The sequence below is a fragment of the Stegostoma tigrinum genome, chromosome 37, assembly GCF_030684315.1.
Source record: "Stegostoma tigrinum isolate sSteTig4 chromosome 37, sSteTig4.hap1, whole genome shotgun sequence".
NCBI classification, from domain to species: domain Eukaryota; kingdom Metazoa; phylum Chordata; class Chondrichthyes; order Orectolobiformes; family Stegostomatidae; genus Stegostoma; species Stegostoma tigrinum.
Genome location: NC_081390.1, coordinates 13,315,694 through 13,341,875, shown reverse-complemented (window position 1 = coordinate 13,341,875; position 26,182 = coordinate 13,315,694). Strand labels below are relative to the sequence as shown.

At 38.2% G+C, this 26,182-nt stretch overlaps 1 protein-coding gene across 5 annotated transcripts in view; it reads left to right on the top strand.

Moving 5' to 3' along the window:
- LOC125467562 (adenosine kinase-like) overlaps positions 1–26,182 on the top strand; it is a 263,606-nt gene that overhangs the window by 203,520 nt on the left and 33,904 nt on the right. For 3 of the 5 annotated variants that reach the window (XM_048563582.2, XM_048563581.2, XM_048563585.1), the window contains exons 7-9: positions 4,448–4,618; positions 22,719–22,754; positions 25,014–25,128. In XM_048563582.2, the coding sequence (XP_048419539.1) occupies positions 4,448–4,618; positions 22,719–22,754; positions 25,014–25,128 (322 nt within the window). The remainder of the gene's footprint in view (positions 1–4,447; positions 4,619–22,718; positions 22,755–25,013; positions 25,129–26,182) is intronic. The other 2 variants (XM_048563586.2, XM_048563587.2) reach the window with 1 other exon arrangement.

Sequence of the window (26,182 nt, the reverse complement as noted above, 5' to 3'; positions counted from 1 at the left end):
GTGTGGAGTAAGGACGGAACTTTTTTGAGAGAGCCTTTGATGGAAGGAGCAATTCGAAGAGCTCTTGAACCAGGACACATTCCTGTTTGAGGAAATCTCCAAACTCCCTGTCAATGATGATCTTGGACTCTTGCCTAGTGTGGCAGAAGTCAAAGCTGCCATTAAACATGTGAAGCATGAAAAATTTGGCGGAAGTCAAGCAGGAGATGTGTCATCACCCCATCCTTTATTCTGTCAAGAACAAGCTCCCCAGTAAACTGGTTTTCTCTTAAATGTTTCTTTAAACATTCTGTGTTGTTCCTGTGTTGTTTTACCAATTAGCAGGTTTTCCCAGTTTACTGTGGACATTCTCCATCTCATCTCATAAAAGCTGATCTTGCCTAAATTCAGAACTCTAGAAGCTGATTTATGCTTTTTAAAACTTTCAAGTGCTACATTGAACTCTACCATTTTGTGATCACAGTTTGTTAAATGTTCATGCATAACTAGGTTATTGATTAAATCAGGGTCATTACTAATTCCAAAATTGCTATATTTATACAATCTAGCACTTCAGAGCTGCTACCCAGGGATCAGTACGCAACACCTATTACAGTTTTGGATGATTTACTATTTCTCACTTCCACCAATATGGTCTCCACTTAAGTCCTGCCTCATTACTGAAGTAACTTTGTTTCAGTAAGGCTATTGTACCTCATCTGTTTTTCCTTTCCGTCGTGTGAACATTTATAACCTGGTTTATTTAGTTCCTGATCCCAAGTGGCCTGCAGTGTATCTCAGTTATGGCTACAATATCATTTGAATTTGTACCTGCATCTCACTTATTTTATTGCTGATGCTCTGTGTAGTTGTATATAGAATCCTAATTTGGGCCATAAACTTGAACCTGTCCCTTAGTACTGGTGCTTTATTCACCTGTTTATTGGTCTCTCTTCCACCTTAATTAGTACACTAACTTCAATTGCCGTGAAGTAGAATTCCTAGCTGCTCTTTCTTTACTCTGTCATGTTACTCTTGGTTTCAAAACTGTATTGACTTCTACTGAGCTCCTCTCTGTCTCCCCCATATCTGTCTCTCTGGCTCTCTGTCTTTTTTTTTCTCCTCCCATCCCCAATTACTCATTTAAAGTGACTACCCTATTTATCCTTTCCACTAAGACCTTGGTCTCAGGTTGGCTCAGGTGGAGCTCATCCCATTGATTTAGTTCCTTCCTGTCCTAATACTGATGCCAGTGCCGCATGAAGTGGAGCCCCTTATCTCTTGGCCAATTTGTATGTGGATCAGGTAATAATCCAGAGATTAATAACCTTTGAAGACTTGTTTTTTAATTTTGTTCATAATTCCTGATTATTCCTCAGACAGTGCGATTTGCCTTTGTTGTTGGTCCTAGCATAGAATACGACAAATGAATTCTTCCCCTCCCACTTCATTATCCTTTCAAGCTGATTCAAGCTGTCCTTTACCTTGACACCAGGCAAGCAACACACCATGTAGCACTCTCGACTGTAAACAAAGGATGCTATCTGTATCCCTAATTGTAGAATCCTCTTACCACTACCACTTTTTGATTCCCCCAATTAAATGGTCTCCTGTGCCATGGTGCAATGGTCAGTTTGGACATCGTCTCTATAGCCCTTTTTCCTCATCTAAACAGAGGCAAACACTTCATATCTGTAGGACAAGGTGAAGAGTTGAAGCTTCTCCAGTACGAAATTCAGGATCTCTCTTGTAGTCATACCCACCTATCCCTGTCCACTGGCCAGATTTGAAGCAGTTAACCAACAGGTTATGACTGTCTTCTGAAATGGAATCCAGATAAATTCTACCTCTCCCTGATGGCTCTCGATGTTCAAAGCTCAGACTCCAGCTCATCAACTCTGAGCTGGCGTTCTTCGAGCCACCAACACTTGCTACAGATGTGGTCACTATGAACCACAGTGGAGCCCTGCAGTTGGCACTTTATGCATGCACAACACATTTCCTGGCCCTGCATCTCTAAATTATTTAATAGTTTTTGAATTTGTATTTTTAAATTTCCCCACTGGTATTTAGTATTTAATCTACAAAATACTTCTTCAATTTACCTTTATCTTTTCCAAGTCACTTTCAAATTATTCAAATTGACAGTTCTTTGCCAACCAGTAAACTTATGGCTTTTCCTATGATGCCACTCTTTTTTTGGTCAGTGGTCTCCTCCCCAGCTGGCTCCTCTTCCTCCTTATGCACCAAATTTCCAAAGACCTTACTTTGATATGAAAGAACAGAGGTAATACCTTGAGGGAAAAGGAGGTGACAGAGGAGATGATCTCTCTCTCTTAACTCGCTGTTTCACTAAACTCTAGTTACACTCAGATGGAACCAAGTAGCATCCCAGTGCAGACAAGGCAGTACTGAAGAAGGTTTCTCCTTATGGCCTGTACTTTAAAGGGCTCTGAAACTATATTAAACTGGCACATTTTGGAACTCCCCTTTTAACAGCACTGTGGATGTACCCACATCCCAAGACAGCAACAGTACAGGAAGTATGATGTTGCCATGGCTTTAAAAGATATACTGTGTCCTGGTTTTTTAGAAGAGAAATTTTGAGCCACAGCTTATGAAATGTCTATTCAAACTCAATAAAGTAAACAGCTTATGAGGCCTTGGGTTTTTCGAAACTTATGGTAAATGGGTGGAGTCAGGCTTCCATAGAGGCAGTTTTACTTGAGCTTTGTGCAATTAGACCGAAGGGTCTATTTTTGTGCTGTTTGGCTGCAAGACTAAGACTGTAAGTTGCTGGGGCTTTGAAACTGGTTGTGGAAGCTGTAACACCTTTCTCCTTAGAGCAAAAAAGCTATGGTTCTGTTTCTGGTGCCATTATCATATCCACCACTGTCTGGGTGAAGAGGTTTCTCCTCAAGTCTGTTCTAAATGGCCTATCCCTTATTTTTAAACCGTGTCCTCTGGTTCTGGACTCACCCATCAGCGGAAACCTGCTTCCTGCCTCCAGAGTGTCCAATCCCTAAATAATCTTATGTCTCAATCAGACTCCCTCTCATCCTTCTAAACTCAAGTGTATACAAGCCCAGTAATAGACAATAGGTGCGGGAGTAGGCCATTTGGCCCTTCGAGCTAGAACCACCATTCATTATGATCATGGCTGATCATCCACAATCAGTATCCTGTTCTAGCCTTAACCCCATAACTCATGATTCCACTACCTTCAAGAACTCCATCCATCTCTCTCTTGTGAGACCATCTCTATTTTACTGACTTTGCCTTTGCCAAGGGTGTGTTTATGGAATATTATTATTTTGGAATGGTTGCTGTTAGGTACTTAAATAAACTATTAGTCCTTTGAGTCTTCCAGTAGAGTTCTTTCTTGCATTTGTATTTTAGCTGAGAGTAAGCAGGAAGAATGTTTTGTTTAAAGCCAATTAATGTGACATATCAAATTACATCTGGAACACAGCACCTTGCACTTGTCTTTAAATAAGAAAGAAGTTAGGGTCTAGGCTATCTCCTTGATTATATCTGCCGGGGGTTTGGTTAAGTGCATAACAGAAGGCAGCTGATTACTGTCTTTGGGCGCGTAGAGATGGAAATGACAGTGCCAGCCCAGCCAGCACTGCCAACATCCCATAAACAAATAGAATATTGTCAGATTTATCTTATAATAACAACTGATGGTCTTGGTTGTATTGTTGAGATGATACCGTGGCTTTAAGGTGTGTGTTTTGTCCTGGTTTATTTTAGAGAGAGATTGGGGGACAGGTGTTGAGCAGACTATGAGTAGATAAACAACTTGAGGCCTTGGGTTTTTTTTTTCTGCTCAAAGTTGGAGCAATAGAAGCAGCCTGAGTGGGTCTAATCAAGCTCTCTCATATATCAAGGATTGTTAGCTTTCAGTTTCTGTTGTGGGCTTGAAGTGGAATTACAGTCAAAAGCTGGGGTTCTCTTCCTAGGCTGCTAGATTGCATGTGAGACAAATTCCATTTTGTGAATTTGCCCTTTTGCCTAACGGTGTGTTTGTGGGATGTTACTATATTGGAACAGTTAATTAGTAATAGTTATTGTGTGGATTATTCTGTGAGGTTTTCCAATAGAATTAAGTTACTCCAAGTTCTTTCTTTGTTTAATTTTAACTGTAGTGTTTGAATAAATTGTGTTTTGCTTAACTTTGAGTAGTTTGGCATTGCATCTGGAACACAACTTGCTATTTGCCTTTAAAATAAGAAATAGTTGAGGTCTGGGCTATCTTCTTGAAATATTTGAGGGGGTCCGGTCTGGTCCATAACATTGTTAAAGAAAAATTCAGGCAAATTGTTTTAAAATTAAGTTTATGATGCTCTTCATTAGTTGGATGTTAATTATAGGGTGTATTATTGGAGGTTTTTTGCATAGAAGCTCTGCTATTTTGTGCCTTCCACCACAGCTCAGTAATATTCTGTATTTTGTTCCTTTCTAGGGCTTCTTCATTACAGTGTCATCAGAATCTATTCTGAAAGTGGCAAAGCACGTCTCTGAAAACAATAAGATTTTGGGCCTAAATCTATCGGCCCCATTCATTTCTCAGTTTTTTAAGGAAGACCTGATGAAAATTATTCCCTACGTTGATATCCTGTTCGGAAATGAGACGGTTTGTTTTTTTAAATATTTGTAACTAATTTTTTTAATAGTGCTGGTTAGTTGGAAAGTCATTGCTTATTAGAATAATGTCTTTTTCTGCTTTTGATCTACTTCATTTTATATTTTTAATATTGAGGCCGACTTTTATTTGGACACAACAGAGCAACTTGCACAGCCATTTAATATACAAAAACATTGCAAGATATTTAACTAGTATGGTTTTATCTACAGAACACTCTTAGTTTATGAATTATCTACTTGAATTCAATGGTTTTCTCATGCTGTGATAAAAGGTTTAGAATTTATATGTAAGTATCATTTTTGGAATTGGAATTTCAAACCGGAGGCAGATGGGAGTTGCTTGCTTGTGTGAAGGTTGATTCGTCTCCCCCCCCCCCCCGAGAAAAAGGGTCAGAGGGTCCTTAATCAGCTGTGCCTGAATCCAGCATTTTTCATATATCCAGTGACTGTGGACCCCTGCAGTGTTGATTGAAAAGATGTTTACCATGTTGGGTAGGGAACCATTTCATGTCTTAACCTTGTTTTCAGTCTGAAGAATCTAGGATCAAGTGAGTTTTTTTTAAAAACTCATTCAGGAGACACTGAAGTTGAGTTTAGAAATGCGTTTAATTTCTGTCCCAGAAAGTGTTTGTGGAACTTGTTACCTCAGCAGAAGAGCCTAGCCAATGCAGTTTTCAAACAAGAAAAGGAGGAATCAGAAAGGAAATAGGCATTAAAACCCTAGGTGTTATATGGATTCAATAGATTTCCTTGCAGTGTGCTAAGAATGGAGAGATGATTCAGGATGCTGAAGCAAATTCTTGCTCAACTTATGAAAATGTGAATCAGGCCACAGGAGGTTTATGTATTTTGTTTCAACAGGAAAGATGTTTCCTGTTGCTGCCTATCAAGGAGGTAAACCAGTCAAGTATTGAGAGAGACAGAAGCAAGTCAGTTGCTCTTTTTGGTACAATTTGCCTTCTGGAAGGTTTAGTGAAGGAGAAAATATTAATTGAAGGTATATGTGGATGTTACAAGCCAGTCCCATTATACAGCGTTAATTGGAATATGACATAGTGAATTGACAATTTATGGTTTGTTATGAAACACAACGATGGAAGGAATTGACTTTGTTTTCTTCTTGGGGAAATGACCTGACTGGCTCCAAGATATTTGCCTCCTTGAGGGCGTTGTAACAACCAGCAGCAGAGGTAAAATAAGCTGAGATAGAAACATAGAAAATTGGAATAGGGTAAGGCTGTTCAGCTGCTCGAGATTGTGACACCACTCTTCATGATCATAGAGTCATACAGCACAGAAACAGACCTTTTGGTCTAACCAGTCCAAGCCAAACATAATCCCAAACTAAATTAGGCCCACCTACCTACCCCTGGCATGTATCCCTCCAAACCTTTCCTATTGACCAAGTGTCTTTTAAACGTTGTAATTGTGCCCACGTCCATGACTTCCCGGGAAATTCATTCCACACACAAACTACCCTCTGTAGAAAAAATATTGCCTTTTTTTTAATCTCTCTCCTCTAACCTTAAAAATGTGTCAGCCATGATGTGGAGGTGCCAGTGTTGGATTTGGGTGGATAAAATCAGAAATCACGCGACATCAGATTGTAGTCGAACAGGTTTATTTGAAATCACAAGCTTTTGGAGCACTGCTGTGAAAGCTTATGATTTCAAATAAACCTGTTGGACTATAACCTGGTGTCGTGTGACTCTGACTTAAAAAATGTGCTCCATTTATCACATTCCTGGAGTGCTTACTTCCAACCCAGCTAAAATCAGCTCGGGGGTCTCATAGCTGAACACGGTCATACCCTCGTCATCATCTTCACCATCCCCAGCTTTGATTTCTCAAGGAAAAGTTTGGATGATCATCCAACTCATGAGGTAATACAAAAGGAATATCCTGGATTGTTTAATGGCTGTGTTGTGATGAGCTTTCGGGTACACAGAATTCGGCAGGAAATTGGACAAATGAAAAAGCGACACAACTGAATTTCGAAGTTATTGGATACAATTTTTGAACATTTAGATAAAGAGGATGATGAGCAAGAGAATAAGGTTGACATGTTTCACGAATCTTTTTTAATAGAAATGGGGCAAGTGGATCCTGAATTGAAAGAAGCAAAAACAGAAATTGCTGAAAAAAAGCTCACCTGGTCTGGCACCATCCGTAGAGAGAAAGCAGAGTTAACATTTTGGCTCCAGTGACTCTTCCACAGGACTTGAGAAGTTTAACTTCTCTCCACAGGTGCTGAGTTTATCCAGCAATTTGTTTTTGTTTCTGATTTCCCTCATTCCACAATTCTTTGATTTTCCTGAATCGAAATGACCAAATCAAGCACTGACTCTAAATGAATTACGATTGATACCTGAGTGATTTTAGAATATGTCTTTCAAACTGGGAAAAAAAATGCAGGCCACTTCAAATACCAGCTGATGAGGAATGAGCAACAGTCAGTAAAGTCATTTTCCCGTCAGAGCATTGCCTCAAAATGTTGCAAGTGGATCACAAAATTCCAATAATAGGTTATTTAGATATTAAGTAAACACACCCTGAAACAATAAAACTTTTTCATTGGCCAGAATTACATAAAGACGTTGTCAAATTTTGCTGGATGTGCGTACATGTCAAGTAGTGAGGAAACCCCAAACATCAATTAAAGCTGCAGATTTAATCCTAGTATCAATTTGCCAAGAACCATTTACTTGGATCTTAATAGATTGTGAAGGGACCATGTCTAAAACTAGAAATGGGAATTGGAAATTTTTAACAAAATGACAGCACCTTCCAAATCCATGTACACTTCTATTTAGAAGCACAGGGAAGCAGATCATTACAACACCACCACCTGCATGTTCTTCTCCAACCCACACCGCATCCTGACATGAAAATATACCATCATGACTTCGGCTTCACTAGTTTAAAATGCTAGAACTTTGTCATGAATGGCATTGTGGCTCATTAGATCCTTTCAAATCATTTTTTTGAAGCAGTGACTCTTGGGGGGAAAATTGCTACAAAAATTGTCATAGATTTGTTAGTTTATTTGCGAGTATGGGTTATCCAAAGAATTACAGTCCAAGTGAGTTTCAAATTTATGTCGCAAATATTCAAAATAATGAATTTTAAAAAAGTCATAGGATGTGGATGTTACTGACTGGGCCAATATTTATTGCCAATCCCAGTTGGCCTTGAGAAGTTGATGGTGAGCTGCTTTCTCAAACCATTTTTGAAGGTAGAGCCACAATGCCATTCATGACAGAGTTCTAGCATTTTAAACCAGTGATGCTGAAGCCATGATGGTATATTTTCATGTCAGGATGCTGTGTGGGTTGGAGAAGAACATGCAGGTGGTGGTGTTGTAATGATCTACTTCCCTGTGCTTCTAAATAGAAGTGTTCCTGGGTTTGGAAGGTGCTGTCATTTGGAGAGATTTTGGAGCTGCATTCATCCAAACAAGTGGGGAGTATTCCATCACATTCCTGACTTGTTCTTTGCAGATGGTGGACAAAGTTTATGCGGTGAGTTACGCACTGCAGAATTCCTAGCCACTGTACTTAAAGGTTAGACCAGTTCAGTATCTGCATTAGTAACCAACTCCTAGAATGTTGATAGGTCTTTAGTGATGATAATACCCTTTTAATGTCAAGGGGCATTGGTTACCTTTTCACATTTTGGAAATGGTCATTGGCTGGCATTTGTGTGGCAAGAATGTTACTTGCCAGGTTTCAGCTCAAGCTTGGATATTGTCTGGGTCTTTCTGCCTTTGAACATACACTGTTTCAGTAGCTGAAGAGTTGTAAATCGTGCTGAATGTACTGTAATCATAAGCAGGTATACAAAGAACAAAGAAAATTACAGCACAGGAAACAGGCCCTTCGGCCCTCCAAGCCTGCGCCGATTGAGATCCTCTGTCTAACCTGTCTTGACAATCACATTTGTTTCAATATCACCAAGTTTACTGAGGAGAGAAATATGGATGCTAAGGAAATAAGGGAAACCAGTGAGGATGTTTTGGACCACATATGTATTACCAGAGAGGTGATGTTTGCAGCCTTAAAGTGCATTAAGGTGGATAAATCCCCAGGGCCCGATCATGTCCATCCTCAGATGTTATGGGAGGCTAGGGAAGAAATTGCAGAGATTTTTACTTCATCATTAACCACAGGTGAAGTTCTGGAAGACTGGAGGGTTACTAATGTTGTTCCATTGTTAAAGAAAGGTAGCAAAGACAAGCCAGAACATTATAGGCCAATGAGCCTGACATCAGTGATAGGCAAGCTATTGGAGAGAATACTGAGGGACAAGATCAGCCAACATTTGGATAGTCAAGGTCTGATTAGGGATAGTCAGCATGGATTTGTGCATGGGAAGTCACAGCTGACAGATCCTTGAAAGTTTTTTGAAGGAAGAGGATAGATGAGGGTAGGGCAATGGATGTTGTCTATACAGACTTTAATAAGGCCTTTGACAAAGTCACATGTCAGGCTCGTCATGAAGGTTAAGTTGCTCAGGATGCAGGGAGAGCTGGCTAATTTGATTCAAAATTGACTCGATTGTAGGAAGTCCAGGGGTTGATGGTTGAAAGTTGTTTCTCTGACTGAAAGCTTGTGACTAGTGGTGTGCCACAGGAGTCAAGGCTGGGTCCTTTGTAATTTGTTAATTACATAAATGATCTGGATGTGAATGTACAAGGCATGATTGGCAAGTTTGTGTATGATATAAAATTAGGAAATATCTTTGATAGCAAGGAAAGTTATCAAAAATTACAGAGGGATCGTGATCAAGTGGGGAAGTGGGTTAAGAATTGGCAAATGCAGTTCAGTACAGATAACTATGAGGTGTTTGGAAAGCCAAATCAAGGTAGGACTAGTAAATGGCAAGGTCCTGAGGAGTGTTGTGGAACAGAGATGCCTAGGAGAACAAGTACACAGTCTGTTGAAAGCTGTGTCACAGGTAGACAGGGTCACGATGAGGACATTTAGGCCAAGGCGTTGAGAAGAGTTGGGACATTGCTACAGAGCTATAAGTCATTGATGAGGCTGCACTTGGAGTATTGTGTACAGTTTTGGTCACTCTGTTATTGGAAAGACATATTTAAACAGGAAAGTGTGCAAAGAAGATTTGAGGATGTTGGCAGGACTGGTAGGCCTGAGTTACAGGGATAGATTGGCCAGGTTAGGAGTTTATCAAATGAAATGTAGCACAGTGACGGGTGACTTTATTGAGGTGTATAAAATGAGGGGCATAGATAGATGAATTCATATGGTCTTTTTCCCAAGGATGGGGAATTGAAAACTCGAAGGCATAGATTTAAGGTGAGAGGGGAAAGATTTAAGAAGGACATGAGGGGCAACTTCTTCACACAGAGGCTGGTGTGTATTGGAATGGCCTGCCAGAGAAAGTAGTTGAGGCAGGTATAATAGCAACGTATAAAAATAATTTGAATAGATACATAAGTGGGAAGGGTTTAGAAGGATATGGACCAAATGTGGGCAATTGGAACTGGCTGATTGGGCACCATGGTGGACCTGTTTGGGCCGAAGGGCCTGTCTCCATGCTGTATTACTCTGACTCTATTAGAAGCCATTTGAACTGGCCATTTACTTTAAATCAATCAGAGGAAAAGATTCAGTATTCTTGGCAATTGTAACATGATGTCATTATTAAACATTCCCCTATAATTCGAAGAATGGCATATTACATTGTTTTATTTTAATTTTATACTTACAATTTTTACAGTTTTTCAAGATTGTTATAAAATATTTATTATAATCACCTGAAAAATGCCGACTTATCAAATATGCCGTTTATGAATTGTTGGTCTATTAGTCACTGGCACATTTCTTTACCTATTGGGCAGTTGTAAGGAATTTTTAAAATTATTAGTCCTTTAGATCTTAATATACTAAATACATATGATTTCAGTGAAGATGAAAGTGATGATAAACGCACGATGGCAGTAACAGAATCTGCATTTGGTTTAATATATATTTAAGAAATATTCCTGCTGAATGCTTTTGTGATAAAATTGCTTTGAAATTACAAACTGGCACTGTTAACATTAACTGATGTTTCAGTTTTGTGGAATTCCAATTTTACTGACAATTAGGTGTTGATGCATAGTCTTACCATCTGAAGTATGTGACAAGAAAATGTGTTCAAGAAAGTCTTGTAAGATATGGCAATGGGAAGTAAATGCCACTTTTTTAGCATTTAAAAAAACGTTTGGAATAAAATAACAGCACAAAAGGTAGCACTGTACAGGAAATACCTGGCTAGTAAGATTAGATATTTTGTAAAAAGTGCAAAGTTTTTCGAAAAGTTGCCTACGATCAATGCCTTGTAAGAAAGCTGATTACATTAATTGTAGTTTAGTTCAGTTGCCATTTCCCCACACCTCTGCTCCTGCATCAATCTTAACTTCAACTAGTTGTCCATTCAATTTTGTTTATTAACATTGTGGTTTGAACTTCCAGCTGTTGCTGTGACATGTTATTATATTGAGAAGACCAGCTCTGAAATTCCTTTTCCTCACCAACTCTGGTAGTAGAGTGAGCAAACAAGTTTAGATGAACAACAGTGCATTTCTTATTTCCAAAAATGAGGTTCTCATTAAGGAAATTGAAGATGTTCTATCATTAAAAGATCTTGCTGAGAATCCTACTGTACAGTTGCCCTCTAAACATAAAATCCTGTCATTCCTCTCTTATGTTGTGCCCTGTTTTTGGAAATTGAAGATGCTTTATTTCTAGTGCTGAGCTGTGCATCATTTGAGCAGGACATGCCTGCTTGAATTGTAGAAGTAGAATATGTTACAGATAGTTTTTATACTTTTGAAATTATTTTCGATTTGATTCACTCACTAGTTTGTTGTTTCTTCTGTCTGGATGTATTGGAACTAATTCATAGTTGCTCACACTTTCTTTGTAGTGTTCTTACTTATCTGTTTGCCTTGTCTGTGAATCCTAACATCATTCCATAAACAAGAGATCAGGCAAGTGCCTGCTCCCCATCATATATCAATTCAGCTCAATATTAGGACATATATGGCAACAGCCTTTTTGTTGGTCTTCCCCACTTTATCCTCTTGAAACCTCTACTTAGGTTCTGAAGTTGCAGTCTGCAATGATGTATATTAACGTACAATTTTGTGGCTAGTATGCTGAAATGATTATTGAAGATTCACTGTATATTTGAAAATAGCTTAATCTCTAGGTTCAAGGAAACTTAAAATGAATTGGTAGCATTTGCAAAACTTGATATAGTGAACAATGACAATAATACATGAAAGATGTGACAGAAATGTATCATGTTTCATTCGTTAGTCATGGCCCAAATCATCAAAATACAGTTCATGAAAGGGTTTCTTGACATGGCTTGATGTTGTAGAAACATTTCCACAGTGATTATTCATCTGCAACATGAGTCGTCATTTCACTTAAAAATATACTTATGAAGAGACTCATCTGGATCCAAAATCGATTATTGAATCAAGGGAGCTCTGAGTTTAAGAGTGAGTTCATTCAGAATATCACATTTAATACATTGCTTGAGAGACGTATTGGTTAGCAATTTGAACCAAAAGAATTGTTCATTTGAGTCAGCCGTGTGATAAAAGTATGACTTGTTTTGAGTTCCGTCACTAGACAACTGAATACCAATTTATTTCTAAGCCACCTGCATCCTTGACAATTTTATTATTGATAAACAGAATTTTGAACTCCAACTGACTGCATTTGAGCTGTAGTTCTCTGAAAGCAGATGGCAAGTCAAAGCAAATAAACTGAAGATGATCCTGTTGAAGTGCACTTTGGATGATAATGTATTCAAATTACTTTGCACAACAAGTGGGATATCATACACCAGAATGCATTGGCCTTTTCTTTACAATGAATATGTGTACTATACAGGACCCTAGATAGTCCAACGAAATCACCACATTAATTAGAAAAAAGAACTGCTTGCAATGACATTGAAAGAATGATAAAGTCATCAGTGGTTTAAATCCAACTTAACAGCTGCAGTTTTTGATTGCAGCAGTCACAGGTTGCTAAAATAAATTGAAGTGTATTCATCAAATCGGCACCAGTGAGTCATGTAAGACTTGATAGCAAATAATGTTTGGAATTGCCTTTAAGTAGCTATGTGTACTTGCATTTCACATCTTTACAAGACATCATTGACATAATTGTTAGCCTTCATCCCACAACATTGCACTTTATTTTTCAATGTGGTAGAATTGAATAAAATGGCATTGAAGAAGGGAGCTATTTGTCTATCTATCTTTTGAAATATTTAAAATTCCACTTATGCAATGGAAAATATTCTTCGACTTATTTTGCCCATGAAGAATAATAAAACACAAATACCATGTAAGATATTAACAAACCACAAGCAAGATTTGGCATGAGAGTGATTTGGTTTCTGCTGGGGAGGCAGTAGCATAGTGGTAATTTGGACAGTGGCATTGTGGATTATAAACCAAACGACCTGGTCAACACAATTTGAATCTCAGCATAGCAGATGATATTTGAATCCAATAAACTCAACTTAGAAGTAAGCCTAATGAAAATCATTCATCACTTATTGTGAAAACACAGGTGGTTTGTCAGTGTACTTCAGGGAAAGGAAACTGCTATCTGGAGATAGCAAGAACTGTGGATGCTGAAGAGACAACACTGTGTCAAGCTAGAGGAACACAACAGGTCACGCAACATCAGAGGAGCGGTAAAACTGAGATTTCGGGTTCAAACCCTTCTTCACAAATGGGGAGGGGAAGGGACCTCAGAAATAAATAGAGGTGGGTGGGGCTGGGGAAGGTGAGTAGGATGGTGATAAGTGGAGGAAGATAGGTAGTGGTGGAGATTGGTCAGTGCGTTGGGAGGGAAGCATAGGTGAGAGAGAAGATGAACGGGTTGTGTCGGATCAAGGAGGCTGGGATGAGAGGTAGAGTTGGACATGAGGCAGGGGGATCCATGTTTAGGCTATAGGTTTCTGAGGTGGAATTTGAGGTGCTGTTCCTCCAGTTTGTTATTGTGGCATTGGAGGCGGCCCAGGATGGACATGATGCCCAGGAAGTGGGAGAGGGAGTTAAAATGGTTTGTGACCAGAAGGCGTTGCCGTTCGTCATACATAGTGCAAATGCTCTGCAAAACGGTCTCTGAGTCTGCACTTGGTTTCACCGATGTAAAGGAGACTACATCAGGACCAGTGGACGCAGTAGACCAAGTTGTTGGATGTGTGGTGAATCCCTGTTGGATATGAAAGGTTTCCTTTGGGTCTTGAATGGAGGTGAGGGGTAGGTACAGGACAAGTGTAGCACTTCCTGTGGTTTCTTGAAAGCGAAAGGTGCCAGGTGTGGTGGGGTTAGTGGGGAGAGTGGAGTGGAGGAGGGAGTCGTACAGTGAGCAGTCCCTACAAAAGGCGGAGGTCGATGGCAGTGGTAGTGGAGAATGATGCACTGGACGTGGAGGTTGGTGAGGTGATATGCGAGGAACAGTGGGTTCTGTCTGTATTTCTGGAGGTGGAGTAAGGGATCACATGCGCCTCCGCCACTTCAGCTCCCAAGATGGAGCATGCCACACCCATACATCCCAGATGTTGTCCTATTTCAGGGACCGCAGATTTCCCCCTCTGGTGATCAAAAATGCCCTCAGCCGCATCTCTTGCATTTCCCATTTCTCCCCTTCCCCAAGAAGAATAAAGATAGAATCCCCCAGGTCCTGACATACCACCCCACGTCTGAAGAGATATTTCCCTCCCTACCCCTATCTGCCTTTCTTAGGGACTGCGCTCTCCATGCCTCCCTCGTCCACTCCACACTCCCCACTAACCCCACCTCCCCCAGCACCTTTCCCTGCAACCATAGGAAGTGCTACGCCTACGCCTGTACGTACACCTCACCCCCTCCCTTCCATTCAAGGCACAAAACAAACCTTTCATATCTAACAGGTGTTCGTCTGTACATTATCTCAGATTCTCCAGCATCTACAGTTCCTATCTCTGCCAGTTTGGTCTATTGTGTCCACTGCTCACGATGTGGCCTCCTCTACATCAGTGAGACCAAACAGAGACTCTGAAACTGTTTCGTAGAGCGTCTGTGTTCCGTACATGACAAACAACACCTTCCGGTTGTCAACCATTTTAGCTCCCACTCCCACGCCGAGTGACATATCCATCCTGGGCTGCTTCCAATGCACAAAGACACCACACGCTAACTGGAGGAGGAACATGTGATATTCTGCTTTGGGAGCCTACAGCCCAATAGCCTAAACGTGGATTTCACCAGTTTTGAAATCTCCCCACCCCCAGCCTCATTCCATGTCCCCCTCATTCCCGCCTCTTTGACCTGACACAACCTGTCCATCTTTTCTCCCACCTATCCGCTCCACCCATCCCACTGACCCATCCCCACCACTCCCTGCCTGCACTCACCTATCACCATCCCACCTACCTTCACCAGCCCCACCCTCTTTTCTCTTTATTTCCCAGCTCCCTTCCCCCTCCCCATTTCCGAAGAAGGTTCCTGACCCGAAATATCAATTTTCCTGTTCCTTTTATCTTGGCCTGTTGAGTTCCTCCAGCTCCACACAGTTGTTTCTGCTGTCCTTATCTAGTCTAGCCTACATCTGAATCCAGACCCACAGTGCCGTGGTTGACGTTTAACTATTCTTCTGAAATGGCCTCGGAAACTACTCATTTTACAGGCAATTAGACAGGAATCTAATGCCAGCTTTGCTAGTGATGCTCACATCACATACAAGAATTTTTAAAAGCATGGTGATGCATGTGTTAAATAGACTCATGCCAGCTTTTAGATTTAATTGAAGTTTAAAGTTGGAAATGTGAAATGACACACTGCATCAACTTGAACTTTGACAGCAAAGATTCTTAAAGGATTTCTTTTCAAACTGCGTATGTATGGTAAAGCTTTACTGGCAGTGAGAATGTCAGAAGATGAATTACTGTCACTGCATGATGAAGTGTATTAATTTGAGTAAGTTTTTCTCTCTCAACATGAAAAATAAGTCTAATACCAAGATTAGGATACAAACTAAAAGCAGTTACTGATGCATTGAAAATGCATTCAGTAAAAATAAAGTTGATTCCATAAGCTATGGATTGAAAGCTGGAAGCATAAGTATATCCTGCTGTAACACAAAGGAAGATTAATTGGTCTTTGATGTGTAAAGTACAGTTTAAATTTAAGGGAAGCAGGGGGATATAATTGTTTCATTTGTCCCTGAGATATGTGCATCTCTGTCTAGGTTAGCATGTTATTGTGCAGCAAACATTTAAGAATCACATACATTGTGGGTCTATAGTCACATGTAAGCCAAATCAGGTAAAGATGGCAGATTTCTGTCCCGAAAGGATTTTGGTGAATGAGTTTTTTTTAGTACAACAATCAGCAGTGGTTAAAGGGTGGCCATTAAGCTAATTGTACCTATTCACTTGTCTTGACTCAAATTCACCTTCTACCATGATCATATTTGAACCTAGATTATCAGAGTATGTTCTGGAATCAAATCCAGTGATGGAATCATGGAATTTTGCCATTTAGATGGAGGCCATTTCACTGAGTTTGCACCAGCTCCCAGAAGAGCTGCCCATTTAGTCCCGTTCTCTGGCCCTATTTCCATCGCCCTCTAAGTTCATCACTTTGAAATGTATATCATGTGGAGTATGCCACTCCCATACATCCCAGCTTTCTTTTGAAATCATCTGTGGAACCAACCTCCGCCACTCTCCCAAGCAGCGTATTCCAAATCTTAACAACTCTGAGTTTTAAAAAAAAATGTTTCTCCTCCTTGGTCTCTCTCGTGTTTTTCATCTTGTGTTCTTAACTGGCCTTGCTTCTGTCTGACCATATTCACTACTATCAATTAAATCATCAACTAATGAAGTGATATACAGGATATTCAGTGGTACATGATGCGAATATGAAATAGAGACAGGAGTAAGCAGTCAGCCCTTTGAGCTTTCTGTACCATTCCATAAGATGGTGGCTGGTCTGATGTTAACTTCAAGTCCACATTCTCTCCATCCCTGGTAACCTTTTATGCCTTTGCTTGACAAGTATCTATATAACTCTACTTTAAAAATATTTAATAAATCTACTACCACCACCTTTCAGGAAAATGGTTCCAAAGACTCATATATCTAACATTTAAAATTATTGTTTAATAAAGTATATAAAGCAGAGACCAGGTGATTGTTGGTCACATTGAGATTTTTCAGAAGTTGATAAATAGGAACTGAAGCTACAGTTTGCGTTTATTAAACAACCGTTGGATTGCAACAAGTGAAATCTTAAGTACATATCAAAGACCTTCCTTGCCTTAACGTAAAAGTAAGGGGTATATGTGGAACGTCACTGACCAAGGTTAAAAGTTACAAAACAATTCCAAATAACTTCTTGCAGAATATTTTTGAAGACAACAAATCTGAATGTACAGTGTTACCCAGTACTTCTGCCAAACACTTATTAAATATGTATTAATTGATGTTGATAGATGCACATGCATGTAATGAAATTGTGTACAGTTTTGAGTAATTTTCTTCAGAATAAGATTTTTTGCTTCAGTTTCCTCCTGTTGCTATGCTAAGCACTTTTCCTGGATGAACTAGTGCAAACCATCTTAAGTTTATGGGAGGATGAGAAGGACAAGCAGGCTGTCTCGTCATTTGACCTTTTAAATATTTTTCATGAAATTAAACTTAATTTCAGAATTGTATCTTCTACTCAGTATATGTGTTATAATTCCAAAACACACAACTCAATTGTGTTAAGTATATGGAGTTGCAGTACAGGGTTGAATAGAAAATACTTAATTCTCTGAGAGGTAAACATGTGCTTTCATGTTTGTCACCATTGTGACTTGACAAGAATAACATGTTCACCAGTCGATACTTTAATTTATGTAAACTTTGTAGGTGAGGTCAGCATCTTTAGGTTATAGGGACATTCCACGTTAGGTAGGAAGTTGGAGTTGGGTCATCATGTGGAGGTTGTACAGACATTGGTGAGGTCTCTTCTGGAGTACTCTATGCAGTTCTGATTGCCCTGTTATCAAAAAGATATTAATTTTGAGAGAGTTAGAAAAGATTTACCGCAGGATGTTGCCAGGACTGGAGAGTTTGAGTTTTCAGGAGGGGCTGCTAAGGCTGGGACTTGTTTTCTTTGGAGTGTAGGAGATTGAGGGGTAACCTTAGAGAGGTTTAAAAAATCATGAGGGGCTTAGAAAAAGTGAATAGCAAAGATCTTCTCCTACTCTTGGGAAATTTCAAAACTAGGCATTTTTTTAGATGAGATGAGAAATATTTAAAAGGAGCCTGACAGACAACTTTTTTGCACAGTGGGTGGTGCATATCTGGAATGAATGCCAATGAAAGTAGTAGATGCAAGTGTCGTTAAAATATTGAAAAGGCTATTAGGTACACAAATAGGAAAGGTTTAGAGGGATTTAGGTCAAAGGAAGGAAAGCGGGACTAGTTCAGTTTGGGAAAATTGGTTGTCATGGGCGAATTGGACCAAAGGATCTGTTTCCATGCAATATGATGTGACTTGGTGATCAGAAAGGAATTACGATACATTACCAAGTTAGGATCGTCAAAGCTAAACTGAAATGTGTTGTGCAGAAAATGTGAAGCAGTTTCAGGAAGATTAGGACTGGTTTGGTGTGAACAAGACAGATGTTTTTAGTGCACAGAACAGATGTGGACAATGTTCCCCATTGTCGGATAGATGCCAGTGTTATAGATGTACAGGAACAGCTTGACCAGGGCCGTTAGTTTTTGTGTTTCTCTACGCTTCAGCCTTGATTTGTACTCCTGACACACTGTTGCAAATTTAGTACTGTTGCCTCTGTTTCTGTATTTTAAACTAACTAATCAATGAGCCATCTAAATGTTTAAGTAGGTTGGGAATTAAATTCAAAGATAATAAGGTGCAGAGCAGGATGAACACAGCAGGCCAAGCAGCTTCAGAAGACCAGGAAGGCTGATGTTTCTGGCCTAGACCCCCCCTTCAGAAATCTAGTTGCATTTGGTTTTCTTGGATTCTAGTATCTTTTGTATTGGTGAACTCTGGCACAGAGGGACAGGAGCAGACCATTCAAATTCTTAAGACTTGTGCTTAAAAGAGAGATTGTGACTGTGACTGATGTGTATCGTAATTCATTTACCCGCCTTGACTCCTTGCCCTTTAATACCCATGTCCAGTAAAATCTATCAGCCCCAAAAATTTGAGCTAACATCCTGTGCTGTTTTTATGGGAAAGAGTTACATGTTTCTAGTGTGCTTTATGTAAAAAAGATTTCTTAATATCTGAATGTTCGAGCATGATTTTGACATTAACTACCCTTGGCCTATAACCAATGAAAATAAAATGTTTCTCTCAATCAATGCTATAAATTCCTCTCAATCTCCAAAAAAGATCAATCTTAATTTTTATCCGATGTTCATAGAGCTAAAAATATATCATAATTTAACACTTGGAGCCTTGGTAATGTTTTCATGAATCTGTATAGCACTCCATGTGATCATGCAGTTTGTAATTTCTAAAGTACAGTATACATAGCATTCTATATGTCTAACCACGGTTTTGTTGCAAAATTTGCTGTCTTTTCGATACAAATTGTGCTGTCTTTTCGATACAAATTGTACGAAGTGAACGTGTCTCCACCATTCTTAATTGTTTTTGGTACTTGACTATTGCATTTTCATGATCTACAGACACAGTCACCTAAATTTGTTTGGGCCTCTAATGTTGTTAGAAGTTTGCCTTGTAAATAATATCTTGACCTGTGCCTTTTTGATACCAAATTATTCTTGCATGTCTGACCTGAAATCTTTCTACCACAGTTTTGCCTATTAATTCTGTAGGTATCACTTTGTAGTTTTATGCTATGTGTGTATTTACATATATGGCTGTCTATTGTTTTATTTTCTAGTTCATTTATTATTAAGGCCCTAGCACAGACTTCGTCCACTTCAAAAATACAGTTTCATTCCTACTCTGTCTTCTACCACCTAAGTTGTCTTCTGGCCAGGTCAATAATTTGCCTTTAATTCCATGAGCTTTAATTGGGACTAACATTTCTCATGTGGACTTTTTTCGAAGTTTTCTAAAAGTCAGTATAAACAACATGCACTATCTCTAAGTTCCCCTTCAAGTCACCCATTATCCTGATTTGGAAATACCTATTATCTCTGCTTCATCACTGACTCAGTTTCTGAAATTCCCTATCTGATAACGCTCTGGGACTACCTTCACTACACAGACTGCAGAAGTCCAAGTACGCAGCCCACCACCATCTTTTCTAACAAGTCAGGATGGAGATTAAATATTGGCCTTGCCAAAGATACTCCTGTCCCAAGAATAAATAAAAGCATCCGTCCACATGCTCCTGTCCACTACTTCAATTAATTCCTCAAAAATCTAATTTAATATCAGAATTAAGTATCACCTTCCCTTTAGAAATACATGTTGGATTTCTAATCAGCTCAAATTTTCCAAATGTTCAGTCATTCAGTCCTTGATTATAAATTCCAATGACTTCCCCATAAACATGTTGTACTAATCAGTCTATAAACTCCTAGTTTCTCTATCCCTTTCTTAAATAGTAGCATTGCATTTAGAGTTTTCTGAGCTAAGGGGCCAATTTCTGAAATGAGAGAATTTTGGAAAATACTAAATAAAAATCTGCAATGTTTTCAGCTACTTCCTTTAAAATCTTGGGATTTGTCCAAGTTTTGTGTCATTAGTTTTTTTAATGCATTTTTCTTGCTAGTGTTAACCAGAATGAGTTCCAATCCATGATTCATTATTAATTTCCTTAGAATGTTAAGAATGTCATCATATTCCTGTACTGTGGAGACTGCAAGAAAGTGTTTATTCAACAAATCTTTCATTTCCTTACTTCCATTTGTAGCATTACCCACATTTATGTAGTCATATAAATCGTAGTCATACAGCACGGAATGAGACGCTTAAGTCCAGCTCATCTTTGCCAACTGGACAGCCTGAACTGATCTCGTCCCATTTTCCAGTATTTGGCCCATGTCCCTCTGAAGCCCTTCCTAGTCATATGCCATCCAGGTGCTTTTTAAGTGTTGGAAATGTACCAGCCCCCATCACTTTCTCTAGCAGCTCGTTCTATATATGCATCCCATATTACCCTTAAACCTTTTTTTGTGCTTTTTAAAACAAGAAACCAATTTCAGTTAGTCTTTGATATCTTATGGAAGTTTCTTCAATTTTCACCTCAAACAATGATAAATATATCTTTTTGGGTCTGGTGGTGTTAGCATTACAATTGTTATCAACAACAACAGTAAAACCTTAAAGTCAGCAATTGCTTTTCTGTGAAAGTGTATATACTGGGGTGGATTAGGCAACTGTAACTTCATTTGGGTTTATAAGATGCATAATAAACTTCCCACAGAATTTTGGCTTGGGTTTTCATGCACTGTAAACTGAGCTTTTTCTGAGCCAGAAATCTCTGGGAAATTTTTAGAACAACTGCAATGTTGCTAACTATGGTAATTTATGATACATGCGACTATTTAGTCCATTTGTAATCTCATTACTTAACCTTTTGGTCTACTTATTTTCTGATGTTTTTAAAATTGGAGCAATAATTGATCTGAGCAAATGAAATTGTTACTATGAAGTGGAATCATTTCTTACTGCTTTCATAACCATATTGATATCACGGTTACATTGCCAGATGCAAACAAATTTTCATGTAATCTGCTCCCAAAGTATGTTTTCACCCAGTCAAAGGGCAGCACCTGTGATTCCAATGTGACACTTTCATTTCTCTGTTGCTAACATTTCTGACTCAGAATGCCAATGTGTTTGAAATTTCAAACTATAATCAGTATTCGCCAACTTTTCATAAACTCATTGAGAAAGTTTGACTGCCAGGAAAAAAAAGATTTTCATTTATTGGCCTGGTGTAGAATAAAGGGTTGATTTTAATTCTGCGTTGAAATGGTTATTACAACTAAATAAGGTCTTCACAGCAAATCAGTGTTAAATTGCTCATGTATAATTGCATAACTAACAGAATACTGTTAAGTAGTAAACACTTACGACTAATTTGGAGAGTAAAGGGTGTTTGCTCAAAAAAAAAATCTTAAATCTATAGAGTTGTAAGTTTTGTATCTAGAACATGGAAAAATGCCTGGTGTATGCATAGGTGACAAAACATGTTAATTACTTCAACAAAACAAAGAACTACGGATGCTGGAAATGTGAAATAGAAATTGCTGGAGAAACTCAGTGAGTCTGGCATCATCTGTGGTGAGAAACCAGAGTTAATGTTGCAAGTGCAATGACTCTTCTTCAGAACACAGTATGTCTCTTAAAAAGAGTCATTGGACTTGCAACATTAACTCTGGTTTCTCACCACAGATGATGCCAGACTCAGAGTTTCAAGGCAATTTCTGTTTTTGTTGATTGCTTTTTTAGTCTAGGGTCTTGTTTATTCCACAAAGTTTCTACGTATGTTCGGACTAAATCCACAGTTTTGAACTCCCTAATATATGATCTCATTATTTAAAGTTTTCAAATACTTGAGATCATTTTTCTGTTTGAGCTGAGTTTTAAATATTTCTCATACTTGAAGAGCAAAAGTTTAAATCCTGATTTTGCTGACTTCCACAGATGCCAAAACACAGGAATTGTGAAGTGGGATTGTGTTGGGAATTGATTGTCAGAACAGCTAACCACAATCATGGTTTCAACATTATACTGAGTTGAATCTTTATGTAAACATTGACGTATGCCACCCTAGTCAAACTTCTGTGCCAGTCAGCATGCTCTGAAGGAACTGTACAGTTTGGGATAAAGAAATTGTATTCTGCCTTAACAATGTAATCTGTATTTTACTTGAAACCATTTTTGAAAGAAACAAATATTTAAAAGTGAAAGAAACGAACCTTTACTGTCGCTGAGCAGTGGAGCCTTTGTTAAATTAATTGGCTTCTGTAAATGGTGCCTCAGTATACCCAGATTGTAGTGTTATTTTCAGCAGTCTCGACAGCACTTTATAATTAACTGCTCATTTCTTTTGCAGGAGGCTGCCACTTTCGCTAGAGAGCAAGGCTTTGAGGTGAGTTGACCCTCGGTTGCGCACTAAACAGATCCTAAAAGATTTTGCTGATAATGAAGTTCTTTAGACAGTGATTGATGCGCTATTATACTCTTCAGTCCTTGCAGTTGTTACTATGGTTACCTGGCAGCCATCCTGATTTCTTTGTTCTGCCAGCATGATGTATGACGCACTGTGCTAGGCCTGTACCCAACACCACCTACAGATGTTATTCACAGAATTTTGAAAAGGCTCTTGGGAAGTTAAGAGGTTGGGCATTGGTTGAGGCTTCCCTTGCAGATAAGGTGTCTGTCATTTTAACCATTAAGTAGCAACATCTTCCATTTAATTTTATTGTGGAAAGGCTCTTTTGCAAGCCAAGCAATCTGCAGACTGTAGTGGAAGTAAGTTAATACGAATGACTCACTTCCTAATTGAAAGAAACCTGAAAGACTGAAAATGGTTCTCTAAGAATACACAAAAGAATTTTCAATGCATGATGTTGTAAAGTGAGACACACGGCTTTTTTTGGTAGTTACTTAGACTGAAATCATTCAATGGTGTGAATTTTGTTTGACACTGGGCATTCATCTGAATAAAGCCTTTAGTACTGGTACTTACAACCACAATTAGAAAAACATATGCAATAATGAATTTGATTAGTTAGGGGCCAAATGTAAAATGAACAACAAATGATTAGTGAGCCTCTAAATTACTATTGTTCATGATTGAGCTAAGTACTGGAAATAATTTAACCAGACATAATCTTCTAAAATATACCATTCACAAAACTGGATCACAGGTGAACGTAGTTTTGTAATATTAAACTAGTTTCCTAAAAATTATACCTGAGATATTTTGATTTATTTTCATGTTTTTTTAAAGCCAAAGTTGTCATATTTATGTGATAGCTGTCACTTTATAAATAAAGTGCCACTTTCAGCCACCTTCCTCATATGTTACCTTCCTCATATGTTATCTTAATTAAGAACATCTGTGTTTGGTAATTTTTTCTAATTTTATTGTACAATGGTTCTTGTCTGTAAGGCTGCCTTTGGGAATGATACTTCTCAAGAAGTGTGCTTATGTGGCTTCTCTGTCCAGCTTATGTTACAAATTTAAATGTTACATAGAAGAATTGATGTTTAGCAGGTTATTATTGTTGCTATATTTTCACAGGATTTGAAGCATTTGCAGTAATAGGAATGTTCACCATATCTTGATATGTAAAATAATTAAATTTATAGTCATTCAACTGAGTACAATTCTACAAGAAGGTACACGTTTGGCAGCTGATACAGTGTCAAACACCAATTGTCTCAAATGATCTACTTCAGGTGGAAAATACCAGTTGACGTTTGTCATATGTCAAATAGCTGTGATGCTTGGCTGCTGAAAATTGGCACAAAAATTCTGCCTCGCTATATAATACATTTGCAAGATCACAGTAAAATAAATTATGACTGAAATTGTTTGGTAGGATTATTGATTCATGCATCACACTTATTACTTGAAGGCTTTTATGTTCCTGCTGAAAGCAGCAATCTAATACAATAAGTGAGAAGATTATTGCCTGATTTCTGGAAAAAAAATGTTAAAATGCAATTTTTGTTTAAACAGGTTGTATTCTACAATGCATTATTTAACTCCAATTTTGGTGGTTTCAATTGTAAATATTTAACAATCTGTCAGTGTGTCAATTGTTAGGGCCCAGGATTTAATCTCCCTCAATTATTATTTGAATTTGGCATCCACATTGAGGACATTTTGTAGAAGAGTCCTGTCTTCTGATGGGAGAAAAAAATTCTGCACAAAAGATCCTGCTTTTTTATTTTAGAAAACAATGTTCCCAGTTTTTTTTAAATGTAAACCATATCTGAAGGAAAATTATGCTTTGAAGGTGAAAGAAGAAACTAGAAAAATATTTAGAAAAAATAGCCAATGATCTATAATAAATGGATGATTGGGCAACATCTCATTTCATAAATTGCTCAGCAACTTGATGGTAAAATAATTGTCACCTAATTCTCCAAGTAACAGAAATTACCTTTTTAAAATGTGCTAGTAATGAAATGTGAACTGCTTATGTAATGGTGAACTGTATGCATACACTGTATATTCTTATTAAATCTATTAATATGCTAATCAATGTACACTATTTGTATGTTTAATTTTTATACTTACTACTGTAACATATAAAGATCAGATTCAGTTCCTAAATTATTCCAAATGTGCCTGCATAAAATGATCGCATGACCCAATTTGCTTTTCTGCCAATAGACAGAAGATATTAAAGAAATTGCCAAGAAAGCTCAGGGTTTGCCAAAAGTGAATGAAAAGCGACAGCGTGTTATAGTTTTCACACAAGGCAAAGACGACACTATTATGGCCACAGGTAAACTTGATGCTGGTAAATAATGCCTCCCTCGTGTACTTTCGTTTGTTACTCCTGAACAAAACGCTCAATTTTTGGTTTAACCTCCCATCACAAGAATGTTAAATGTGACATGGAGAGAAACAGGAATGTGGCAGTGTCAAACACACAGTAACAAAAACAGAAATGATTAATGTTTAAAGAATTGCAGTGCCTCAGGAGAAGCTTTGTTTTTGAATAGAAATGGAACTCTATTGCTTCAATCTTTTTTTAATTCACAACAGCAAAATGAATGTCAATAATAAAATGGAATTCGAGATTTTCTTTTCCCAAAGGCACCTTTCTAATACTGCGTGATCCTTCATTTTGTCTGTAATTCATACATGCATAGGGGTGCAATCATTCTCTTGGCTCAAAGTGTCATGTTAAGTCATTTAATAATGATTAAGGACATAAACTGCTTGGCCCATAGGGCAAATCTCAAAAGAGATGCCAATTTACTCATTTTTTTTTTTACATTTTACTGCAGACTTCCTTGCCTGCTGGCATTAAACCGTTTAATGAACACAAGAAGAAGAGAGTTGTCTGTAATTTAGCATCTAGTGACACCACAGAACCACACAGGGCATAACTAACACACTTATTAAATCAGTAATTAGGCTCATTGTGCTCTAAACCTCACAGTATAGATGGCTAATAAATGATTGCTGAAAATGTTACAGGATTTATACAGCCACGTGGATGAAATAAAATGCCTTTTTATGTACAGCTTAACAATGCCAAACTACTAAACCACAACAATATGCCATTTATGCCTTTTTGCTGAAGTGCGTGAAATGTAATTTTTAAATGTTAAGGTCATCAAGATTCAATCAAGTAGAGTATGTGACAGATATTTGACGGACATGAAAACAGCAAATGTTCATTTCCAGCATCAGGTTAATTTTGGTGGCCTGTTTGACAAGCACTGAATGTACACATAATTATTTATTCTCTTCACTTTGAAATCACTTCCTAATTTATTGCAGTTTATATAGTAACTTTAAGAGTAATTCATAATGAAGTGTATTTTACT